General features: G+C 33.8%; 1 protein-coding gene across 2 annotated transcripts; it reads right to left on the reverse strand.

Moving 5' to 3' along the window:
* Nucleotides 206-27,413, reverse strand: LOC105156156 (sodium/hydrogen exchanger 8). Of its 2 annotated transcripts, XM_011072213.2 has the most exons (23): nucleotides 26,874-27,413; nucleotides 25,259-25,309; nucleotides 25,018-25,109; nucleotides 22,129-22,206; nucleotides 21,642-21,799; nucleotides 21,443-21,544; nucleotides 21,251-21,368; nucleotides 20,142-20,194; nucleotides 20,001-20,066; nucleotides 17,901-17,945; nucleotides 17,471-17,526; nucleotides 16,349-16,533; nucleotides 11,088-11,135; nucleotides 10,820-10,927; nucleotides 9,107-9,338; nucleotides 5,296-5,598; nucleotides 3,658-3,755; nucleotides 3,451-3,582; nucleotides 3,148-3,366; nucleotides 2,840-3,046; nucleotides 2,323-2,584; nucleotides 991-1,277; nucleotides 206-789 (listed from the first exon to the last, which is right to left on the reverse strand). In XM_011072213.2, exons 1-23 carry the CDS (start codon nucleotides 27,088-27,090, stop codon nucleotides 469-471), a joined length of 3,438 nt encoding a protein of 1,145 aa, XP_011070515.1. In that variant the 5' UTR covers nucleotides 27,091-27,413; the 3' UTR covers nucleotides 206-468. The 2 variants fall into 2 exon arrangements, with proteins under 2 accessions (XP_011070515.1, XP_020547393.1); XM_020691734.1 differs by lacking the exons at nucleotides 22,129-22,206; nucleotides 25,018-25,109; nucleotides 25,259-25,309; nucleotides 26,874-27,413 and having other exon boundaries at nucleotides 21,443-21,539; nucleotides 21,642-21,783.

Genomic DNA, 27,413 nt, shown 5'->3' on the forward strand with positions numbered 1-27,413 from the left:
TGATTCACCCTATTCCTAGCCTATGGTACTTAACAAGCTATTAAGATGGTTGTCCTTTATTTTGAATTTTTCAGCTCCAACATACATGCTATCCATTCAAATGATGTAATTTTTGAATGGAGCAAGTGTGTTGCCTGCAGTCTGTCTAAGACTATTAGATTAGAAGAGGCAAGGGTGTCTCGACAAACGAACCAAAAGCGAAAAGTTCATGCGAATATTGTAATTACACGTACGTGAATCATTAATGATTCCTTTTATTCAGAGCATAATCTTTGTTATCATATGCATCCACATACTTTCTTGACTGATGTCTGAGTAAACTATAACTCCTGGAAGAGTAGAAGAACTAATGTACCTTTCCAGTTTCCAGCTTGCACGTGAAAATTTCATGCTGTCCTGTAAACACAGACAAATTGACAAGTGCCAGGGAATTGAGAAAGCAGATGAGGTACAGTGATGATAAGGGCTTCAAGGAGCTTGACGAAAAGATAGTCTGCTTGGTGAATCGATTCTCACGATATGTTCATCTTCACAGCCAGAATCATCACTGGAGTCGTCTCTTGTTGCACGACTTTCATTGAGATGCAACTCTTCGTGTTGTGTTAGGTGGCTTTCTGGCTTACTTTCATGCATATGGAGTTTCTTCCGCAATGTGGTGGAGCCTTCTGATTTAACAGAAACCATGGCAGGTGCATGACCTGAAGGAACTCTTGGGTATGACAGACTCTGAGATGCCTTTGCCCTCCTCCTTCTCGGGAAACTTCGAGTACGTCGTCCTCCAATGTTTACCTAATGATTTAACAACATTGTAAAACATAAAAACGACACACCGTCTCAAAAAGAGAAGGGGAAAGAAAGAATTGGGTAATGAAGCATGTTCGGTAGAGCCTAGATGTAATTTGAAATGATTCCCATGCTGCGCTAGGGTGTTTTAAGCAATAATATTCCAAGTATTTAAGTTATAATAAAGCGGATAAGATATTAACCTACCATGCTACCGTAGATGCTTAGCTGCAATGCCCTTGCAGACAAATTATTTCCTTGTTCATCCGCTGCTTCCTGATCATGATGTTTAGACTTGGAAACTTGTTCAGGCCAGCTCATTAGACCACTGTGCTCTCTACCAAGAGGTCCAGAGGGGTGATCAGCTGAATGTGATATTAGTGAAGATGACCTTTTCTGGAGAGTTCTGCCGGCCTCAAATCCAGCAATATCAAATATGATAACTCTTGCCCTTGTCTCAACTTGATACGAAGAAACTTGTTGAGAGAAACTTCCTGCTCAGTTAAGAGTGCAAAATGAAGTTATACTATGAAGACCTAAGCTGCTTCCGCATGAAAGATTACAATCTATTTAAACTTATTTTAGGTAGATTAGGAGGTAATTTCAATCAAGTAATACAGTAACACCAATATGCTTCTTAATCATACACAAAGCTGTGCACTAATGTAACTAATGACGCATCATGTTCTCTAGTGCTTCTCGGCAAGCAAAGTTTTCAAGAACTAAGAAGATAATAATGGTGGAAATGTATCAGTACAGACAACAGGCATATGTGGGTAGGATCAATATTTGCCAGAAAATTGTGAAAATACATTGAACCTATATACTCTTATTTGACCATATTTATCAGGGAAAGAAACTAAATAGTGCTATAAAAGAAAATTGAACACGAAAAAAATAAAAAAAAAAGGCTAAAATGCCCAATAAATGCGCGCTGCTCTTTTTCTTTATCCAAATATTAGTCAAGCTTAGAAGTGCCTATAGTACCCAGCATGAAGAAAAAATTTCAATCAGATAAGACCTTTGGAAGCATGATACTTTCCATAGAACCATGGAAATAAGATCTCAAGGACATATCCAAGAGACAGAATTCACAGGGATAAGAGAGTATTCTCTTTCAATGAATATGACTAAAGAGAAAATATGCTGAAATACTATAATTAGAAAACATGTGAAAGGGTGGTCATCAACAATAAATGGAAGTCAAAACTCGGTGAATGAATATTAAAACCTTGGTCTTTGCTCAAACATGTTCTTTCAACTTCACTATAATCCACAAATACTGCCATGAAAGTTACTGTATTACTACTGGTAAGTCTTAAATGCACCATTGATACCATGTGTCATCTCTATTTCCCAGTCCAAAATGAACACCAAAAAATCAAATCAGAAGATCAAGAGAAAAGTTGAAGACACATCAGAGATATACAGAGAGAGAAGCGTGTAAATGTAAGCCTGATGTGTTGGTTAAAAGAAAAAAACTATAAGAGTAGTATATCTATTAGCAAAACATGTAGCTGATTAGTGACACTAGCGTACCCAATGTTCCAGATTGGCGAAAACTTTGATCAACACGTGGCAATATTGCTGCAGGAGCTGTAAGCAACTCTTCTTGCCCACCTTGCACTTTTATAAAACCTTCCAATAGGAGACCAACAGAATGATGAAGTAATTCAAAACTCTCCCCCCTTATGTATATATTCATCGTTGATCTTTCAGCAATAAATGTTCGTATATCTTGCATTGCCATTTTCTCAAAAATTTGAGGAAGCATGAGTTTGCCAAGAATGATGATACTTTCCTGCAGAAATGAGGCTAATTAAATAACAATAGCTCAGGAAAACTCGTAATAATTTGAATCACCATTTGAATGAAAAGATGTATTTTATTCTGGTAATATGGAAAATGAAAAATAATGTACAGTATGCTGCACTCACATCAATGATAATCTATCTGTTTTCCCCAGTTAAAATATGCAGGAAATGATACGTAAATGAACCAAGTTTTGAAACTTAATGTCAAGCAAGCAATAAGAAAAATACCGCTATGACCATACCCGCCAAAAGAAATCTTCCACTGCAGGATCAGATCTCAATGCAGAAAATATCTTTTCAGTCTCTATAAAGAAGCATAGTACCACAGAATCGGTTATAATATCGCAGATGTAGGGCTTTGAAGCAAGCACTTCATACAAACCCAGAGTACTTCCATGAGTGAAGGTCGGGTGCAGTAAATGCTTATTACTCATATTTTTCCTTGACCACTGCCAAACAAAAACTTCTGTTCATAAGTCACTCAAAAATTAGCATTGAATGCAAGTTATGATTAAATGTGCATAGTGCCAACTATATAATTGCTCAATACCTTCACTACTCCATTTGATATTAACCAGATACCAGCTGGCTTGGATCCCTCCCTATAAAGTGTTGCTCCTGATAGTTTCATTATTTCTTTCGTTGTTCCAACTAATGCCTCACGCGCTGAGGGAGGTAGGGCTCCAAGTAAAGGATTGGCAGATATCAAATCCCGTATTTTTGGAATTTTAACCAAAGGTGGATTTCTTAAGAGCCTTTTCAAGTCAGTCTGCACATAAGTTCAAATTTTAGTCAGTGTGACTTTCAAAACTAACATTCGAGGATAAGCACAACATGGATGACTACAGTTTACCTGGACAGCATCATGTAGATGAGTCATCTCTTTTTCTTCTAATAAGCCAATCCTCTCAAGATTATGAACATAATCAATCAAATGGTTCAGCACAGAATATGTGACTTGTCTTGTTTTTACAACACGTAGCACCTGAAAGGTTGCCAATCATAAATCTTATGGAGCTTTTATGCTGCAATGAAGGTCACAAATTTACTGTCAACATACCTGAGGAAATGTAACACGCACGTCTTCTAGAAAAGCCTTTGGTTCTTCTCCTTCCTGCTCACTTTCCCTAATTACCATCGCTGCAATCTCACTGTCTCCTGAAGTATCAGTGCATGTGTAAGAAACATAACTGAGAAAATTGCTTTTTGTTGAAAGATGCAATTTGGAGATGCATTAGGGAATAAAATATAAATATACTAAAAAGTGCCTGATATAGTCAAGCTTATTGGGAAAATTTCTACCGGAACTAACCATTGACAGCATCACATTACATTCCAAACAACGCTAAACTTAAAACAAGTATAACAAGAAGCTGAATATGCTGACCAGAAAAAACTAGGATCAAGTACAACATGCAATAATATCTCTCAGAAAGACTTGATCCTGTGTAATGTGATTAACACCACCTATGATTTTTTGAAGCAAAAAAGAACAGTTGATATTTGATAAGGCGGCCGATGGGAATATGGATCTAGAAGAAGTAATGTTATGGTTGCTGATGACAAGTATTGAGTTTAATAGTTTAAATAAAATAAACAACAAGAAACTTTCATTACAGAAACTGTGCATTTCTCCAGGTAGCAGAAGAGGAGAAAAAAAATAAAACCATGGTGCGAACCATGAAAGAGATTGAGCTACTATGCTAAGATTTTAGTTGATTTTAGTTATTGCAGAATGTTTTCTAAAATTAAACTTAGAGGATGTAAAAGAATGAGTTTTGAGAACGTTTGTCTAGTGTCTGTATATGTGTGTGTGGAGGGGGGCCAGAGAGGGAGAGAGAATTTTCTATGTACTTCACACGATGCACAATAGCTAAAAGTTTTCTGAGGGTTCTTCTCTTTGTGGAGATCATAAACAACAATCTTTTGACAAAGACTCAGCCTTTCACATAATGTATCATCCTCACATCATCATATTATGGATTTTGGCTTGGGAGGACAAGAGCCTTGCTCATTAGCTATTATTGCTACTGGCATACCAAAGAAAAACTTCAGGGCAGCATAATATACTAATATCATTGAGAAGTTGTCTGCAATTCTGTCAGGGTTTGTCCTAATGCCAGCTTGGTGAAATGGGTGGACATCATGTGTCCCAAATTTTAGTAACAATGAATAACATTTTTATTTTTGTTTCCAAAATTTGATATATAACTAGTCATACAGATCTAATACATCCTATGTAAAAACATTGTTGACATCAGATGCTGGAATCCTTTCTGTACTGTTCTACCATAAAACTTCCATCATATCTTTGTTATTTGTATTTTCTCTGGTGTCTTCTCACATAAATGACAATTAGTTGTATTTCCGAAGTAACATGAATATATCACACAGTTGATAAGCGAAAGTAGGTGGATGCAGAAGGCTCAACTCTGCAAGGTTCCCAATAAAATAGGTAAACACTACAAAGTGGCATCTCACTTCTTAAATATAAAGATGTTAATCCTAACTATCAAGTACTTTGCTTGCAGGTATATCCAATCAAGCAACACAAGACAGTTCCAAATTCTTGTTTGAAATGAAATCTTTTAGACTAGGGCTGAATTTTATGGATGGGAAAAAGAAATGACAAAATAACATAGTAATTAGCTTCCATCATATGAAAATAACGAAAATAAAGATCGCCGTAAATTCTTACCAATGAAGTCATGCAGTTGTTGTCTTGCAATTCTATGGGCACGAAGAAACGCAGCACAAATATAGCATGCGGCCTCTAATCTCTCAACAGTGAAGTATGTAACAAGCTTTTGAGGAACAATGCTCGATTGAAGAAACTTATAGTGATTCGGGATGTTCACATAAGATTTTAATCCTCTCCAATCACACAAAGCTTCATCGGATACCAGGTCAATTGCCTCATCAACAGATTGCATTAGAAGATTAGCAGTTGTCTGGTTGATCCTTCCTTCATCAAGCATGACCCAGTAAGCTGCCTGAACACCTGAAATCACATTACCTCCTTAAATTAGACAGCATCTGCATGCTATTGCACTTAAAAGAAAGTTTCCACATCAGTACTGTACACACTCTATTTGTTGGATACAGATTGAACTTAAGAAATCATGCATGGCCGTATTTTGTTGAATATGTAGAAAACGTTCACATGCCCTCTCAAACAAGAACAGACTCTTTCTTTCTCTCAACTTTGGTATCTGAGAGCAGTTAATCTCGAATAACTTTCTGCTTCCCTGGGCATGCTCAAGAGCCTCAGGTTCAGAGGTTTATGATGGAACTATTTTGTGCTTAATATCAGGTGGGGAACCCAACCCTAGATTCACCATTAACATGGACATATATTAAAAATGAACCATTTGTTCTAGATCAGTCTGATAATGCTAATTTCTATTTACAGACAGATGCAGTTCTTCTTAAGTCACATTGTTTTCATCATTGATGTGGGACAATTACAGGGTGATTGTGTGATACTCAGTCAGTTACTTTAAGGTCTCTTATGGTAATTTGGGGCATTCACATCTTCAAGTGATTTCGTTGAGCTTGATACTGAGAATCAGCATATGTACTTCTATAGTCATGGGCGATACCCATCCATGACCCATCATTTCCAGTCATCCATGTGTCCCATCCAAATCAAAAGACCATTTCATTTCATTCCTGATAATATTGCTTAGATGTTAAGTGCACTTAACATGCATCAGATTTCATTGAATTGACTTCATCTATATGGAAACTTGTTAGTTTTACCAAGTGTTTATGAAATCTAAAGTTTGTTGTCTCTGACTTCCGTCTTTAGCTCTGATGTTATTTATTGTTGTTGCCCTTGTTAAATCTTTCAATTTGTGCCTGTATTTTATCTGCCTGAGGAAAGTTCATTAGCAAAGGAAAAATGATCTGAGACAAGCATATCAAAGAGAGAAGATTTGAAATTCAAGAATCAGTACCAAAATATATCTCAAGTAGCCGAATTATTTGATTGGTCGAATTTCCTTTATTTTGGGGTTGCTCTATTTAGTTATTTCGTTGTTTAAAACAAGCCAAACTATAATGTTCAATTAGCATATAAATAACAACTACAACTGAATGAACTCAAATTGACACTAGAATAATCTCGTGGCGTGATATTTAATTGAATAGATCTTTTAGTCATTTTAGTGTACTAATAAAAGCCGCATGTATTGCAAGCAGTCTATATTACCTCGAAAAAATTGTTAATTAAGTCAGAATTAAAATAAAAAAGATATTTCAAAAACAAAGAGATCATTATACATAGGCACTTCATAAATAAAAACATATTATTTCACTGAGTGCTAAAAAAAATTATTGCAAAAGTTTTCCATGCAATAAAAATTTAAGAGCTAATTAACAATATAATTAAATAAATTATAATGTGAACTCATGGCCCTATTATCCCCTTCTCTTGTTTGATCTTGGTGGTTGGAACCCTTGGTTTCATGAATTTCTGTGGCTTTTTCTTCCTTGTCATTTCCTTTTTTTTTTGGGGAAAAAACTGCTATGTCTCATTATCATTTAGAATTTGGATCAATATCATCGTTCTTATTCCCCTTTTTTTCTGTTCCCTTTATAAAGGGAAATCAAGCCATGTTTCTCTTCAAGATAATTTCATGTGCCCACTTTCACAACTTCAATTTTATTTTTCAACCAACAAATAATTAATGAACTAGATATCTTCACATATTTCCTTTCCTATATAATCAATGCCAATTGTTGCACATCCTAGCAATTTAATGTTAAGCATATATGTTTATATCTATACTATAGTAGTCGATGGTCTGAAAATGTCAATATTGTTGTACTTGATTATAGTAAGCTTCCCTACATCTTTAAAGCAGAAGAATAATTCTATTTTCTTTGCTTTTAATTGTAATAACATTAGCTCCTTTTTATTGATATGATTAGATGGCTTACGATTAAACATAAATATTCAACTTTTACCTTATTCTTTAAGAATAAATAAAAGATATGCCACTGAAGGGAGAAAAGAAATATGTCATAGTTGAGTAACTTTAATGTCTCTGATTCATGTCTGAAAAATCACATGATATGCATGAAAAATTAGTTATATCCTGAATCAAGTTTTAAAAGGTCATATGTGATATTTTTAATGCTATAGAGTCAAAAATTTAAACACATAACCTAATCATGAAAAAGTCCTCTAAGGATAATAATATATATACATGAAGATAAATTAGTATCTCCATTTTCACATAACATTTTTTTATTCCTATTTGTCCTTTATAGTACATAAATATATGTATTTATGGTATTAGTGTTGGGAACTCATATCGAGATCTATCAATATACTCCCTTATTCCTGTAAATCTTTCAGATCCTTTTAATATTGTATATTATACAAGTTGTTTATGTTATCAGTTCTTGGAAACTCTCATCAAAGTATCCCTTTGATAATTTTCTATTATGTTCCGGTATTTGCCAAATTAAGGAATAGAGAAAAGACTCACTAGAAATTTAAAACAATATGATTTTCTTGTTGATTAGTTTAGTGATGTTGCCTTACATCTGAATCTTCCTTTAGTTCTTAATTAATCTTTATTTTAATTTCCATTAGAATTTCAAAACCACTTAATTTAGTAAGAATTACAATTCATTATATTATTATTTTTTTTAATTTCCATAAGCATCAGACCATCATTTAATTTTGTTGAAGAATGACGAAGAGATTTAGAAAATTTAAAATAATGTGATTTCTCGTTGGTCGTTTTTTCGTGCATATAATTCCTTATTTAATTCTTTACTATTATTTATTTTAATTCCATTAAGGTCCCAACACTACTTAACTTAACAAGTTTATAATTTCCTTATTATTAATATTTTTTTGTTTCAATTTTCATTAGAATTTGACTATCATTAACTTTGTAAAGTGATTAACATCTAATAAAAAAGATAGTTATAAATTCACTTTATACAAATTAATAATTTACCTTTTATTCAAGGATTATAATAGATATCACAAAAACAAGAAATGTAAAATACACCAAACTATTGTCAGCATTAAAGAAACTTGAGGTCAATGAGATGATGTTAATCCTGATGAACATGCGCAATAACAACTTATCCAACTAAATGACATAAATTAAAAACTTTCAGATCTAAATCTTGTCATGTCAATAGCTCAAATTATAGCAAAGGAGTTGTTCTTTTGAAATTGAAGGGTCTATATTGCAAAAGACTAAAGATCCTTGACATAATTCAAGGACAACATCTTTAATGCAGTGGAACAATTATTGTATTTGTTTCTACGATTTTGAACTATAAGTTGACAAATAAATACTGCAATTAGATATCAGCATAAAATGAATAAACTAGAAGGTCCTTTCTTATAATTAAACAATACTGTGAATGGGATTATAAGAGTTACAAACACTATCTTTCACATATATCTAAAAATTAAAAGTAAAATAATCAGCTATTGTAATTTGAGATTCAAGGATATAAAGTAATAGATTACTTACCATTTAAGAAGCGCACTCGAATATCTTTCAAATTCATATTGTCAAGATTGCCATCATTTTCGGATGAAGAATGTGGGTGAACTTGTTCACTATCCACATCATTTAAGCTTTTTATGTATCGTTTAACAGTAGGCCAGTCAGCAGGTCCTAATTCCTCATCATCCCCAAGGTCACCAAAGGCCTCTAGTGCTTTGTTCAACATTTCGTACTTTGTATAATTCAATATTCGCCTCTGCCAAGTATGACAAATAAAAAATTGTTAGTTAATAAGAACCTTTTGAGTATAAAAACTACATTTAGACAATCTTATGCACCACATATGAATGCATATTCATTCATACATAGTGTACACACATGCATATGTTAATATTTCAATTGATAAACTCATAAATATAACACACTTTATTTTAACAGGTGCAATATGAAAAATATATCCATTGTGGCCAAAATACACATGGCTTAATTCTAACAACAATAGTAAAATTCTCTGCTCATCAGCTAAAATTTATAGGTAGACAAAATCAGAAATAGTAAGTGCGAGGACAGATATACGAAACCAATGAGCCATGATTGAACACCCTTGGCTAACATTTTGGAAGATCCATCATAGAGAAAACATCATAGCTTCCAGCCATTTCATCAGTAGAACTCAAACAATGTTATGGGTAGGCATGACTGTTTGGACACAACATGACAACGAAATGACCTGAAGGGGGAGGAAAAAGTTCAAACAAAATGACTGCTAGAATCTGTATTTGCTATTTTTTACCCAAAACTTCTAGTATTTCAAGTCGCATCCTATCCAACACATGTCAGATACTCATACTGTTGGTGTCAAATACCATGCATGCCCGTTCTTTTTCCTCTTTCAGTTTTTTCGGATACTTCGATAGGATTTGTTTTTCTTTTCTTACTAAAAACTTCTAGTATTCAAAAATATCCCGTTCCCATCCTATCTAAAACATGTCAGGTACTCGTATTGATGGTGTCATATACCAGGTGTGCCTGTTTTCTTCCTCTTTCAGTTCTTTGGACCACTTTATAGACATATTCTACGTGCACTGCGTCCATCCCTACGTCAAGAGTATTAGATTGTATATGAGTCGCAAGACAACTGGAGGAGAACACCCGCATTACATGTGCTAGTTGGACCACAAAACTATTAAGCTGTGTGACAGGTCAAATTTCCTAGAGAAAAAGCCATGAAGTACAAGTATAAGAAAAGGATATCGGCCGTGGAGCTTCCAATGAAATTCTATGGAATTCCTAATGTTAGAGTAGCATGTTATGAGTTCATATATATTCGAATCCTGGCATACATCCTGAAAATGAGATAGCACATGTAGCAACTGAGCTTTTCTCTAAAACAGGTTATGATCCTCTGCTTGTTCTTGAGGAAATAAACCTTGTCAACAATTACAGGTTGCACCAGAATCAATAAGATGGAAAAGCATACAAGATGTATCAACTCATGTTCATAGACTAATGAAATATAAACAACGCTGCCCATAGACCACAACTCCAAGTAATGGATGAGGCATCATTTGAACTATATTTTGCTCTTATGTTCTTGATTGTCTATGTAAGCAATTGTTGCTTATTGGTGGTTTCATGCGATTGTTCTTGTATGTATCTCTAATTCTCTGTTACATTGATTGTTAAGAACATTTAAAAAATAGATGCAGAATAACACAGAGATCAAAATAACTGTACCTTTGCTGCCGATAGCTTATCCATCTTAAGAATACGTAGAAGAAACTGTGTAGTTGATCCATTAACAATAAGTGTAAGGAATACGATTCCACCAGTTAAAAACACAAACTGCAAAAGAAAAAACTATAGTCATATAGTAACTAAACATATAAACACAACAATCACCATGTGTGAGTGAGAGAGTTGATCGAATATAGAGACCATATATGTACTCCACATTCATTATAGTGAAACTAGCAGTTGATTAATTTAATTTCACATGGCGTACCAGAGTTCCAGTATCAGAACTGATATATGGTGACCCGTCACTGGAACGCTGAAATACCAATAAAGACAAAATTAGATGATCATCAAATTTGTTGAAGAACCACCTCATTTCTTAGTTTGAGACTCAGGTTCTTGTATCAAAGTATGACAACCGTTACTTCAGAAACTCATATAATTAGTGTCTATTTATACAAATAGCTGGCATGAAAATTGAAGCATGAGACACCCAGCAAGTGACGTTATTCCTCAGCATGAAAATAGGAAACCATTAGAACTCATGCATGCAGAATTAAACACACACTCATAGTAATTTGAATGGTACGAATGAGAACCATTAAACCAAAGAGGTTCTTCAACTTATAGAAACTTAGGGTTAATTCCGGTTTGTTTTCAGGAAGTTTCAAACAATTTTTTGATAAATGACATGAAAAAATTAACTGAGGTTGTGAAGTATGATTGGTTTTATTTTTGGAGAGACATTTTCTACTATAGATGTCTTTCATGTAAGTTTCCATCTTGTTAGATGTCTCACATATAGTTTTTATTTTACTATATATATTGTTACAGTACTAGTGTGTGTATGTGTGTCAATATATATATATGTCTGTGTGAGGGTGTGAATTGAGTATACAAGTATATATCTTTGTTATCTAATATTTAGATATTTATAAAGATATATAAAAATATATGCGTTGCAAGATCATCTTTACTATATCTGAATTGTGTATTTTTATAAATATTTATTCCTATTATAAGAAGGCATATATGCCCTTGTAAGACATAACAAAAGTAATTACCAATACAATGTTAACCAATCACACTTAAGGTACTTAGATTCCTAGACCAATACTATATCTTAATAAAGTAACTGAAATGCTAAGTATTATTATAAAAGGTCAAATAGAAAACAAAACTTGTCTTATTTGTTCTGAAATATAAAATTTTAAATTATTTTTTTTAACTTGAATTTGTAAACCTCATATTAGCATTTATAAGAGGTAGCATGTAAATTCACATTAGTAAAATTGATGGAAGATTTTTTTCATTCTTAATGAGTGAAAGGTCCATAGCTTGTAGTTTCTTAACTAAATTAGCATTAACCTGCTAATTAAAATTAATGAATTTAGTTGTTTTGTAAATTAACTTCCCCACATTTTTTGAATTGTAAAATGTAGTGTTAATGTTTGAATGTTACTTCTTAGAATATATTGTGGAGCATAGCACTATTTATATTAATGTAATATCAAAGTTTAGTTAATGGTAAAAAATATTAAGTCAAAAGTTGAAACAAAAATAATAAAAAAATAGAAATCACCAAACAAAAATACAAGAAAACATTATGAGTTTGCCAAAGATTTTCCAAGCATCATCCTTGATTGATTTGAATGAGTAGATTTGAATTTGGAAAACAGTTTGGATCTAAAGATCCCACATTACTCCTGTATTATACATAAATTTATACAATAGTTTAGTAAAACATAAAACAAGTACCTTACAATAAGATCTTACATCTAAAATATCCATGAAAATCGGTTGAAAAACCTATTACATCAACTTTTCTTCAGAATGAACCCAACCATTAACTTTTACATTAACATAATTAAAATGTAATGATTTTGGACTAAATTACCATTGACTTCTTAGATTAATAAAATACAATCAGGTTCATTTATATAAATTTTTCATTTGTGTTTAGCATTTGGTAAGTTGTATCAGTTATAATTTAAATTTTCTCTCTTGAACTAGTAAGACCTTTTGTATTTCTTAACAATGAAAAGAAAAAAAATTACGTCTTAAAATGAAAAGAAAAATACTTTTAAGTTAATTAACATGTTATAAACTTCACACAAATTCAAAATTTATTATCTCATAAAACAAGTTTATACTTAACGCATCTAAAAAATAAAAAAGAAAAATACTTTTAAGTTAATTAACATGTTATAAACTTCATACAAATTCAAAATTTATTATCTCATAAAACAAGTTTATACTTAAGCATCTAAAAGATAAAAATCATAATTGTATGAATTTCCAGTTTGCAAATAAACAAGACAGAAATTCCATCACAGATTACAATTCATTTGTTTCTGAAATGTAAGAAAACTAATGGCAATCTAGCTTGAAATTCATACAATCATAACTCTCATTCAAATTTGAATGGTGGATTTTTCCAAACAAAAGTTGTTGGATGGGTTATTCAAATTATTATTTTCATGAGTTTTATGGATATAAGAGTTTATTTTAGGAGTTCCATACTAATCTTTAACTGAAAAATAATCTTTTAAAGTCAAGTAAGCCAACCAATTGGAGGCAATTTTATAATTATAATGTATAGTAAATGCACTCCAAACTGACAATTACTATCAGTAATTTGTTGCACACTCTATGTGTGTAATAGTATAAAATTATCTATAATAGAAATTTCACATAATTTTTATTATTCAATATTATGTGAAAAAAAAAGGATAATTACATTTACACCCCTCCACCTATTGCCTTTTTACACAAACTACTCCTATTTTTTGAAAAATTACAGAACCACCCCTAGCAGCTTTGAAAATCAAAAATGCCTCTGTTGACTAGGTCAACCTTTAAAATAACTTTTTAAGGATAGAAATGCCCTTAGGGTGTTTTTATAATTAGCAAAAGATAGAAGGGATGTCAAAGTAATATTTATGAAGATGAGTAATATGACCCCATATTTTTTTTAATAATTATTACCAATTTTTAATTTATATTTAAATTACTTTATTAACTTTTTTTTATGGAATCTCTATATAAAATTATACCTTTTAATAATTAAAATATTAAATTATTTAATCAATATATAAATAAAATTAATTAATAGATTATAAGTTTAAATTAAAAAATTTTAACACTTGTATATATTATTTGAAATTATTAAAGTTAAAGATTAGTTATCCTCTATTTTTATTTATAACTAAGTTTTATTAAAATGAAAATTAAAAATAATTTATATAGTTTATAAAAATATAATTAGAATTAATAAAATAAATTAATTTATTTATTAAAAAGATATTTTAATAAAACGGGGTTAGGCTGGGCATGGCGGGTGTAGCTGGGGAAGAAGGGATAATTCTTTTAAAATAAATAATGTAGTAATTTAAAATATCTTTTTAATAAATAAATTATTTATTTTATTAATTCTAATATGATTTATATAAAATACATAATTTTTTTTAATTTAGTTATAAATAAAAATAGAGGATAAATAATTTTACTAAAGGATAATTTATATATTGATTAAGGGCATGGCGAGCTGGGGAAGAAGGGATAATTCTTTTAAAATAAATAATGTAGTAATTTAAAATATCTTTTTAATAAATAAATTATTTATTTTATTAATTCTAATATGATTTATATAAAATACATAATTTTTTTTAATTTAGTTATAAATAAAAATAGAGGATAAATAATTTTACTAAAGGATAATTTATATATTGATTAAATAATTTAATATTTTAATTATTAAAAGGTGCAATTTTATATAGAGATTCAATAAAAAAATTTAATATAATAATTTATATTTAAATTAAAAATTGGTATAAATAATAAAAATAATATATGCGATTATATTACTCATCTTAAAAAAATTGCTTTGACACCCATTATACCTTTTGATAATTACAGAAACACCCCTAAGGGCATTTTTGTCCTTGAAAATTTATTTTAAAGGTTGACATAGTCAATAGGGGCATTTTTGGGTTTTAAAAGCTGTCAGGGGTGCTTTCTGTAATTTTTCAAAAGGCAATGATGGTTTGTGTAAAAAGACAATAGGTGCGGGAGTGTAAATGTAATTATTCCAAAAAAAATTCAAAAGGAAACATTTACAACCACCCACCACCACCCTACCGGCCCAAAAAAATAAAAAATAAGAGAAAAGAAAAGAAAAGGTAAAGCTTAGAAAATATCAAGCAAAAATTACACATTGAAGACCAAAAACTACTTAACTAAAAGTTACTGAAACTATTAAGTTGGCATTTGGCAATAAAATCTAAAACAAAATTATCTAATTAGTTGATTTAGTTTTAGTGTCAAACTCATCTACTTTCATTTCCAGATCATCTATCTTTTATAATATGAAGGTATGATAAACCAAAAAGTACAAATTCCTAGTTCCTCCAAAACCATCATTTCAATTAAAGTAATAAACCTACACCATTAACTTCCAACCGCTGGTTCGAATCTTCAAGGACAACCTTTAAAAGTAGACAATATTTTATACTCTTCTGACTCTTGCTGTACCTTAATTTTGTCAAGAGTACGATATTATGGAAGCAAACTAGAAAAGAAGGTAACAATTTTTATTTGAAAATCATTACTTGATATATAATATTTGGGAAGGGAGTTTGATAATGTGGGAGTATGTTTCTTATGTTCTCGGGGACGGAAAATTATTTTTGAGGAACAAAACCAAATTTGGATAGGAGACAACGTTTACATAAGCAACGACATCAAGAACTGAAACAACTATGTACTCGGGCCTCATTCGAAAAATGGTAGAAAAGGCCAATAACGCGGAATTCTCACTCACTGACTTTGGCACCAGCATCAAAAGCAACTGACAAAACTGAGCTTTGGTTAGCTAGACTCCAAATAACAGTGAACCAAAGCTAATGTTCATAATTTTCCCAATACTCTCCAGCAGATTAGCAAAGCTAGATCACACCATATATCACTTTTGTTCAAGATATAATTACATTGTACGAAACTTGCACAAAGTTAACATTTCATGTACCATTAACCACACCAATCAAGGGAGAGCATTACCAATTCTAATCAGGTAGGAATCTCAAGGGATTTCGCATATTTTTTAGATGAACATAGGATGAAGCAGATACAAATATCAGAAAGAGATTAAAACCGGAACATGCACGTCAGAAAGAAAACACTCGGGGTAACTCATTAGACAACGCAAGGAGTCTATAAATTGGCAAGTAGTAAAAAATTTTTAGAAAAATTGTGAAATGAATCAAAATTATATAGCAAACTCAACTGAATCTTTCACTTAAAAAATCACCGAGCAAGTTTATATTTGCCTTCAGTTAAAGTCCATTGCAGGATTTCAACCTGTTGGCCCTTATTAACAACAAACCAAAAGTGAACAAACTATATGAGTTAGAAGTAATGATCATGGTAAGAAAACAACACAAAGACAAAATCACACTGCCTGAAGTCAAATTAAAGCCTTCATTATTAGACAGAAAGAAACAGCTGAATAAAGATGCTAGAATAACTTACCATAACAGAGAGTGAAAGTGACAATGCTACAGCCCCACGCAGACCAGACCAGACAAGAATAATAGCTTCTTTCCAGTCCAGACCATAACCAAAATATTGCAGAAATGGAAACAATACTGCAACTACAACCACTCTAGCAACTTGAACAAACGCATATAGAAGGAACAGATAACCCCAAGAATGTTCTGTGATAGAAATAACAGAAGTCAAGAGAAAATAAAGTTAATAGTAGAAACTTATTATGATCAGGGACAATGTAATGTAAAGGAACACCAATGTCATGTTAGAGTTTTGACCTGATCATGAATTTCGTTTCAATTTTCTTGGTTCGTATACTATATTATGTAGTATTAATTAGTTAAGAGTTGGTGATATATATGATGTATTTTGGGACATTATGTGTCAACTTCAATCAATTTTGTTGGCTATGAAGTCTGTGAGGGAAAGTTAGCAAACAAATGGACGACACAGACCATTGAAGAGGGCAAGAGACATGGAGAAGTATTCAATTTGGGCTTTGAAAAGGGGTGATGACGGGGAGAAATCTGAAAAGGTGACAGAAAAACAACAATGGACTTAGGAGAAACCGTGGCGATCACAATAGAGATGGATGGTAACATAAGCAACAGCGACAGGTCCAACAAGATAGATACAGGACACAAATCTAGGGATTAATGATGGCGAAGATGGAAATACTTCAGACAGCTGCAACATTTCCAGTTTCGATCTAAGGTTTTGTAGGACAAGTGGCTATAATCCCATTGACAGCGTTTGCATTTTGGGTTTATGAAATAACAGTGGCAGCTCTTTTCCTATGTATTTTTTTATATTCAATGTTATTGCTGTATTTAGGAGATTAGCCTCACGCTACCATGTTTAAATAACAGATTCTGGGGCATATATGTTATTCACTACTCAACCTATATGAATAAATACAGAAGTAGCAGTAATTATAGAACACTCCTAACTTAAAACAATGAATTATTTGCCTAAAGTACCAATCATGCTCTACAACTACATAAATTTAACAATATAGGTCGAAAAGTATAACAATTAAAGAGCTCATAAACAGGTTGAACGTCCTAGCTTTTTACGCGTGTTAATGGAAAGAAGATAATGTACCATGGGTTTTAAATATGCTGTCATTTTGGAGAACACTTTCAGCTATAACTACTCCACTGCAAAGAGAAAAAGGCAAACAGGAGCACTAAGTAAATAATAGCTTTTATCAATTGGTTGATACAAAAGAAATTATGTCAAATTAAAAAACTCGAACTAAGACGTTCAAACACAATCCCTGACCACAAAAAAATCACGGATGTGGAAGATAGTCAATGTCTGGAGTCTGGACATCAATTTTTGGATGGGACATGTGCCCAACAATTATCTTTGATCACAACTTTAAGAATGTAGAATGTTTTTACATTTTCTGATAAAAATATTGATTATCTTTCTCTAGTTTGAAGAGTTGAAATACAATGGGAAGTTGACCCCCAAATAGCACAAGAAAAGGTTCAAAGAAGGTACAAGAATGCTAGAAGACGTTTCTTACCTTAAGATGAAGATTAATGTATTGGCAATATAAGCCACCATTTCCCTGAAAATAATTTACACATAATAAAAACCCAATCTTGCAATTGATATAAGCAGTGGAGCAGTGTCGGAACATAGCAGAAACTTATTAAGGAGAAAATCACAAGAGACCAACAAGACCCATGGATGATGACATGATGCTGGAATTGAAAAGCTTATCATTGAGTATGATTTAATCATTGTCTAAGGCTCCGCTTACTGATCCAATGTTTGTGAAGTAGACAAAATCAGTAGGCTGTGTTGTATTTTACCAATTTTTTCATCCACCTTTAAATCATTTTAAATAAGTATGAATATATAACTACACTTTGTAAGATATGATTGTTTTATACATCCTTTATTTCGAGGCCACCCTCTACAAAAGTTTCATCAACTAAAGTTGGAAATAAACAAGTGCAAGGTAACTACATACACATACAGGCACATAAACATATAATTTTGAAAAGCTAAATTTTACATAAACCAGTATGCTTGCCAACCCATTCATATTTCCAGAAAGAAACCTATAGTTCACATGTCCCAATCTGCTAAATAAGGAATGTTCAGATTCACAGAAAGAGACCAGTAGTTTATATAGAAAGACCATGATCTAACTAAAGACATATTTACAGATCTTCGCTTCTTGTCTTCTTCTGAATCTCTGATAGCATGACATGTGTAAAGGCACAGATTCATGAAATAAGAAGTGTTTTTATTTGACTATAAAACTGGTCTATGATAAGCATTGTGGAGATAATACATAGTCAGACAGGCTGTTTGTACCAGAGGTAGTACCTTTAATATCTTCATAGTATATTTAGCCTTATATCATCCTTTCATTAAGAAAATCATAGTTTTTGCTCCCCAAAACCAAACAACAGAGAGGTGATGTTTTTAAAAGGAAAAATCCATCTCCTCACTCGTATCAGATTCTGGAAGGCGTTACAGGATTTTTTTTACAGGGTCCAACCCAAGCAACAGAAATACCTTGTAGAAAGGTGCAGAGGTAGTTCTAGTCCTGAATCTAGCCGGAGGATGAAAAATATGCAAGTGCTAGAACTTATAATAAATGCCTAATGCATACTTTGGCCCAATAAACAATAAAACTGATCATTGAACTAAGACCACAATCGTCTCTATGTTTACTCAAGGCTGTAATTCAAACTACATAAATTATTCAACCCGAATACTCGGTGGAACTTTTCTTTGACTCGTACTCATTCTTAGTCCACTTAAATAACTATAGGGTGGTTGGACTGTTACGGGGGGGAGGTACCCACTGCTCCTTTTACCCAAAGATGTAATGATAAGCTCAAGAAGCTTCAGAAGATGGTGGCAGAAATCAAGATGCCACAGCATCAACAGGTCAGCTGCATTTGACGGGTGGATGGAAGCTTGCTGCAGTAATCGAAGTCTTCTTTTTCTCAAAAACTCAGCAGAGTTTCAGGGATGTCCTGGACACAAGTGTATGAAAAAGGATGATCACAGGTTATGGCGTTATGCCAATATACTGTTTGCATCAAGTGATTTGACGTCCCAAGATCCACTGGAGCGGATCCTCAATGCAGACAGGCTTATCAAGGGGCAAAATTTTAATTTTCAGGGTTACATGGAGCTACAGAAATCATACAAACTGACTCTTGATACGGGCGCTCTGATACCTTGTTGAAAAATGAAACTGGATTACCTTTTCGATGGTAAATTTTTTAGGAGCGGCCAACTGCTTTGATTGTAGTTCCTATGATATTCTTTGAAGGAGTACTTGCATCAAACTTCTTTCTGCAAGTTTTTGGAAAATTCATTTCCACCGAGAGAAGTCTAACTGGGATCATGCTGGCACTGGTCATTTACTTAAAGCTAGTAACGATTGTTGTCACATTCAGTATTGTATCTAGACAGTGACATCATATAAATAGCTGTCATTACATCGGTGGCTGCAGAAAGTTTGATTAGTTCAAATGAAATTTGGTTGGTAGAAACAATCGAATAGATTTTGCGGATAGGGAAAGTAGAAAATTGAAGCAGCAAATTAGGCAAACACAAAAGACATGCAAGATAGACACTAAGCAGAGAGAAGTACCAAAAATGATGCAAGCTTTGCTGACTTTCACCCTTAAAGGCAGTTCGAGCAACAGCAGAGTAGAACCTGTCCATGCATCTCAATTCAGGGCAGCTTTTTATGCAAGTGGTATGATCAATTTAAGAAAATAAAGAAACCTACATTCCCAGAGTCATAACTGTCAAAACTCCAGAAACATCAAGCCCTTCTTGTGCCTGTACAAATAATTTGTGCTCAGTTTTTGCATATCAAAGACAATGATCAAGAAAAATGAACACTACTATCTAACAATCATTACTTAAAAATTCGCAGTTAAAAAAGCTGCAGATTCTTGAAAGGAAATCAAGAATTTTATGACCTTTTCAAGTTTCTGGTGTAAGTAAGAACACATTTCAGAAATCAATATTAGATTAATCATCCAAAATTAGGAGGTGCACAACCAGGTAAAAACCAGCTAACAATCAACTTATATAGAATCTCACATTTTTAGTCCTTCAAGTAGCAATTGCAGCTCATAATCCCTGAAGTTATGATTATACAAAGTTAGTCCAATTAGCAGCATCTCACTCAACAATTAGCTAACTTATGCATAGTCATGTTTTCAACAGCCAAAATAGGGGTCAAATAACTACAAGGAGTAGTAATCCTACAGAAGAGGAAGAGAAAAAGAATCATTTCCACTAATATCAGAACTGGATTCAATTTAAACGGAAGTGGAATTGCAGGCTCAAGTAGGTTATTATCTGATATTGCATTAATTCAATTTAAAAATGAAACATTGTAGCACTAATGATTCCTTCATACAGCAACAATTTGGCTAATTTATGTGATGCGTCTGAGCAGAATTTCTTTGTATTTCTCAACTCGTTATCCTGTAACAATTATGGGACTTTGAAGATTTTTTGGAACAGAAGTTGTTTTCAATCTGAATATATTTCAGAATGATAACAAGGACACCTTTGAATGGTTATTACATGTTTGTCTTCAGGGAAAGCCCAATGGTCCTAAATGAATAGAAGCCAAATGTCCGCGGTTGGCAGGATACTACGCATCCATATTCAAGAAACATGGCGTGAAACATGTGAAAGCAACTGATTCTACAGTATGATAGATACTAAAATCTGACTTACAAAAACTGGACAATTGCTTTTAGTACATTACACCTATAACTCATCTGAAGGCAAGAAAAAAAAAACCGCATGATATAATACAGCCAAATGAATAATGGAGAGCCATATCATTAAGGTGCATAGGTTTAGTAAGGTACGTACTGTGAAGTAGGCGACGTAGCTCACAGCAAGTGTTAAAGAAATTTCAATAACCGTGTCATTGAATATAAATCCCAGCCACAGGACAGATGCTATTCCAAAAGCAAGACCAATACCTACACTGTACCAAGAAAGAAGCAAATAAGATAAATATATTGGGCATCGTTGTCTATAGAAAGTATATGATGAACGTACGCTCCAAGAGAGACTTGTGTCAAAAATTTGATTACAGCTCCCCAATTAAAGCTCCAGCCACGAACCATCCGATAAAATAACTGATAGACCACAATTGCTGTCCTGAAATGACAGATGCATTAATGGGGGCAGACCTACTCATGCCAGACCATCTCTTTTGGACAATTTTAATAGCCAGTAGAACAATTGATAGTGATACCCGTCATTCATCAAGGACTCCCCTTCAATTATAGTACTCAATTTTTTGCTAGCTCCCAGCTCTTTCAGAAGGGCTACAACAGCCACAGGGTCGGTAGCACTGAGGAGGCCGCCCAATAGTAATGATGTTTTCCAGCTCCAGTTATACGGAAAAGCAAGCTACAGTTTCTTAAAATTCAGCAATTGAAGAACAAAACCAACTGAAAAGAACGACGTACTCTCTAGAGGCAATATATCAGCAATAAGATCCTAAGAGGACGATATTGCTGGTTTATCAACATCTAGAGAGGGGAGCTCAACATAGCGATATCTAGTCAGAGGGAAGGACAGGGACTCAAAGAGGCCGTTCTGAAGCGTGATAGCTCAATGAAGAGCGACGAAAAGGTAAGAGGTCAGGAGCTGTAGAGCTCCTGGTTTTAGGACTCTAACAGCACCCTGACCACTTACTGAACCACTATCTACAGCAGCTAAAGCAGAATTCCTCAAACCTTTAGAGCAGCTCCAAGACAAAATGTTGAAATGAGCACACCGGGGCCAGCAAGTAGAAACATTTGCATTATACACCTCTGTATTGGATGGGAAAGACAAATGGTAAATGGTTACTATAATACAATCAATCATAAAACCACAGCATATTGACTAACAGCAAGTTACAATCAAAACATAAAAGATAAATAATGTTGAAGGCAAAAGGCTATAGGGCAACAGAAGGCAGGTCAGAGTCCACAGGAGTCTGGAATGATAAAAACAACAACAAAAGCAATTCTGCTCAAATCCTGGGTTGAGTGTACACTGACATTTTCCTATACCAATCAAGGAATAGTGATCACTCCTTCTTGATGTTAGGATTGGCACATAAGATAACATGTGGGGATGCCCCATAGCAACCCCTCCAAACACAAGCTTCTGCTTCTAGTGAAACAATTTAGACAATCTCCAACCTCTGGAATCTCCACGAAATTGATCCAGTGAATGGAAAGCAATTTCCATCTGAGTATGGAATTCAGTACTCAGCGACAAGGCTTCTTTATATAATTGGAGAAAGCTTGACAAAGCAACTTAGAATAGTGGTGCAAGAAATATAAAAGTCTAACACTATATGTTTCAATGTGAATCAAACATTATGTGAAAACACTGGAAGCCTAGATTATATTTAAGGAAATGTGTCATTCATATAAATATACCTCCTGCAACTATGCCAGGGCCTCACAGGGTAGCTTCAGTCGCTCTTGCAACTGCTTAGAAAGATAAAAATCCATGAAAATCCTGTGTGTTATTACAAATTCCCTCTCTGTTTCCTTTCTCTTTTTCCTTTTAAAGAAAAAAGGGCCAAGACAACACCCCTAGTTTGTTAGACACGGTGCGGAAACCCCATATACTTAATGGATTGTGAAATTCTCACATTGACAAAGTGAGTATGGATAGCTTCTATCTTGAATGTAAATGTTAAAATACCATGTTAGCCCTCTCATTTGGGTAAAACCAAAAGAATATCTTTAAAAAGGATATTATTTGATTTAAAGTTGGCTGGATCTAAATATATTGTAGTTTGGGTGGGTATGGGTCTAAAATCAAAACCCATTTTCCTTTTTCATTCAACCTACAAGCCCCCTCTCTCCCTTCCCAGCACCCACCCTACCCTTCAAGTGGCCAACCCCCAATTGAGCACCCACCCCATGCCGTTCACCTCTACCATGCCACCGCCCTCAAAACCATCTCCACTCTTTAGTCAACTAGGTGCCAGACCCATATCTCTAACCATCCCAAACACCCCACCCTGTGAACCATTGCCAATTGACATCCCATCCTTCCAAGTTATAGTTCAAACTAGCGGTGTAATAATGTCGATACACATTGTTCCACATCAAACGCGGTATATCGGGAAATTCTAGGGTCATAGGTGAAAAATGCAAGAAAAAAAGTAGTAAATTATAAAACAAAATACAAATAACATAAATTACTACTCATTAGTATATATTAAGAAGTCCTGGAGTAAAATTCGATAAACATTTTTATCAAACTTGACTTTATAATAAAATAATTTATTAATACTAATAATAAAAATTTCATTGCACATGTAATAATACGTTAAAGATATCACACTTCAAGAGTTTTCGGGGGGAAAAAAAAGTTCAAATTTCACCACTATAACAGATAATATCATTGTATTTGTGATATCTTCTAATACACTTGGATATTATGGACAATACACATATACTTCAAAAGTAATAGGTATCATTCGATATTCTTGAAACAGCAAGTGCTGATGTGGATACAATAATATCAACTGATATGTTGAGCCATACTCCAAGCTTATCAAACCACCCCAAAAATTACTAGCCCCAAACAGCCCTCTGTCAAAGCCTCCCTAAAGACCCTATCTAATGTTGCTTAAGCACACCTGACACCTCCAAACTCTCGCTACCCTGAACTTCACATATCATCCCACCATCACCAACCACAACTCCTGTCCCTACAAATCCCACCCCAGCACTGCACCTAACCTAAACCTCCAACCAAATTTAATTTTACATTTTCAACGAAGAATTTTATGTGTTAGAAATTGAATAAAGGGCACCTGATTTGATTCCAAATGGATGTAACATGCACAATCTTTTTCTTTTCTAAAGAAGTGAATGAAACTATGGTCCTTTGGTTTCGATTCCAGTTTCCAGATGAGATCATGAGATATAATGGAATTGTTTTCTCCTGGGGAAATATTGTATAATAACACTGGAATTGATTTCAATTTCAAATTGTTGATAAAATTTTTCATACAGCCATCACAATCTTATATCACGTCCAGATTTGAGTTTGTAAAAGCATATTTCTAACAAATTGAAGGGCATAACAGACACTTCAATAGGGTTACTTAATAAGGTTAAGGTTATTTCATGGTAGTTGAATGTGACTTAAGTTTCAATAACTCATAAAAAAGAGAGAAATCTGGTACAAGTGCTATATAGATTGGTTTAACTCATAGCAGTGTCCATAGAAAATGTCACATTAGCACAAAATTATCCAAACACTAAGGCAAAGAACAAGCAGAATTATCTAAAAGCTGAAGCAAAGCAACTAGGCAGATATACTCTTAAATTAGGTATTGCTCCTTTTTGTTCCTTTCACCAAATTGCCCACATCAATTATTGAAAGCTAATTGATAAGCCTTCCTACAATTTAGACATTATAACTTTCAAGTCTACCATAAGCACCATTCACAAAGTGCGAACATCCTTCTATCAGCTATGTTCTAGAATTAAATGCCTTCAAGGCGCTTCACCTCTTTGAACATAAAAATCCATAGTATTAGAGGGACTGGATGAAAGGGAAATCGTATGTGATCACATTCATCAAAAGGAAAATAAAAATAGAAGAACCTTTATCTGGTGCACTTCCATTGAAAACGAACTCTCAAAGAGAAGTGCAGGAAGGAACACAGCCAAGAGAAGATCAGGATCAATATTAGCCCCTACAGAAGGAGAACAAGACGCCTTTTACAAACAGCTGTCAGATTATCAGATGTATAACATGTGTTTTACAGTAAAAATGCATGAAGCAAATAATTTTCTTTCAGCAGCAGTTTTTTGGAATTTTAAAGAAAAGTGAATACAAACTTACATAGACGAATCCCATCGCCAATCTTTCCCAACCGGTGATTTGTCCCATATTCTGTAAAAGAGTGCATCAAGATCTCAAAACTTGACAAAAATTGATTCCTTGATGGACTTGCACCAGTTCATAACATTATACACTTAAAAAGAACCGAAAATCTCTTATTCACCAGAATCACAACAAAACAGAAGAGGAACCACCACATAACCATGAGAGAAAAAGATATGGTACAGGTTATTTCTGAATGAAGTTGAATCTAAAGGTAGCTTTCTTCCCCTATCACTTCTAGGTACATGGAAGAATAAATCAACAAAGACAAGACAAAGTCCAGCTTTCAATGAGGTCTACCAATACCACTAGCTGTTATTAGAGGTACCTTGGAATTCGGCTGCCATCAGATAATTCAGTTCCCAATTTACCAGACAGCGTGATAGAAATTGGTTCAATATTGTCTTGCTACAAAACAGGTAAAATTTTACACGAACACATGTATACCTACAGGAAGAAGCTTATAAAGATGCTACTACTATTCACAGATGCAGTTTTAGTAAGAAGCCTATATCACGGCAGCTTAACTAATATCTCCAGCTCAGTGTTCATATATAAAGAAGCAATAAGGAGAATCTAATACTCTCTCCACAATTCCACAAGATAATTTTGATAGTCAAAAAGTTTAAGGTGATGATTAGAGAATGGCCTCCTGATGTAAGCCTTTAGATGCACTTGAAAATTAAAGATAAAAAATTTTTGTTAGCCATGTATTTGAGAAAAAAAGATTTTATAAAGGAAGAGGTAATATGTATGAAGGTATAACATTAACAACCGCAACTTTTGTCCTCTCACTTTCTAATGTGTGGCATTTATAAGCGTCCCTATCTATGTCACACACATACTGTCTTGTAGCATGAGATGCTGAAAGAATGTTCACATATATCTTATCAGTCTGCTTTAGATAAGTAGTTGCCTATTTTCAGAAACTGAATTAATTCACACAAGATGTTTCATGTTGAGAGTGTTGAGCATACTGCAGATTTCACATTAATTTGGTTTCTCAATTAATTAAAACAATGATAAATAGTAAAGAGTAATACGTTCCTACCATCTCTCTTGTGCTGATGAAGAATCCATTCATTTAATTTCACATCGAAAGCATATTCCTTAAAGCAGTAGGGACGAAAATAATCAATAATATTTGCAAAGAACTTCCACAAGGATTTTCTTCCAAAGGCATGAACGTAAATTCACAAGCAAGTTACTTGTTTGCTCAAAGCGATTGCAAGGGAAGACGAAGTCAATAAATTCCCACAACAGCCTCATCAATCATTTGGCTATGTATCTTCTTACATAGGCTAAATTTACCCTTAACTCAAATACTAGTCTTATTTCTCTCTAGTTCTAACTTAAGAATTAAATAGCCAGAGGTGGAGAATGATATAAAAGAGAGCCTTTAAACTTTCTTAATATCAGTAGCCTGAAAGAGATTCTAATCCCATCACTTCCATCTATGCCAAACAGATGACAGTAAGCACAGTGTAAAAAAAAAAAGAACTAAACAAAATACCCATTTACATCAAGAGACGTCCAGACAAAACCAGTTCAAGAGCTGATTAACAACACAAACCTAAGGCACCAAGGCCAATGCCGAGAACAAGCAGCGCGACAGTGTAGGGCACACGCGTGCCCCTGAGTGCGTGCCGAGACGCTATCCCCAACACCAAGCTGATCCCGACGAATATCACCGCGTCAGTCGGACTACCACTCGAAGAAGCAGAAGTTTCCTCCTCCTCCAACATCCTCAGCTGCAACGACACAGTTCCAGGCGTCAAAATCGAAGCCATGATTCCGCTCCGCAGTTGCTGCAACTCACACTTGAACCTTCGTCCCCGTTCTCATGCAACCACCAATACTTCTCGAGAGCAAGCAGATTTCAGTCTACGCCCTACAGTTCGTAGTGAGAGAAAGAGCACAGATCCGCAACGCAACTGCCAACTCCGTGTGATATAGTAGGATATACTTCTCAACTCGCTACTGATCAAAGAGAATTGCATAAAAATTCATGAGTCTGTAGAGCGAATCGAACAGGTCAAAAAAATGGTGGCCCAAGTGATGATGTCATAGGTGAAAAAGGAACAGATGTTAGGCCAGATGCTTTTGCTGTCAG

The sequence above is a fragment of the Sesamum indicum genome, linkage group LG2 (genome assembly GCF_000512975.1).
Source record: "Sesamum indicum cultivar Zhongzhi No. 13 linkage group LG2, S_indicum_v1.0, whole genome shotgun sequence".
Taxonomy (NCBI): Eukaryota; Viridiplantae; Streptophyta; class Magnoliopsida; order Lamiales; family Pedaliaceae; genus Sesamum; species Sesamum indicum.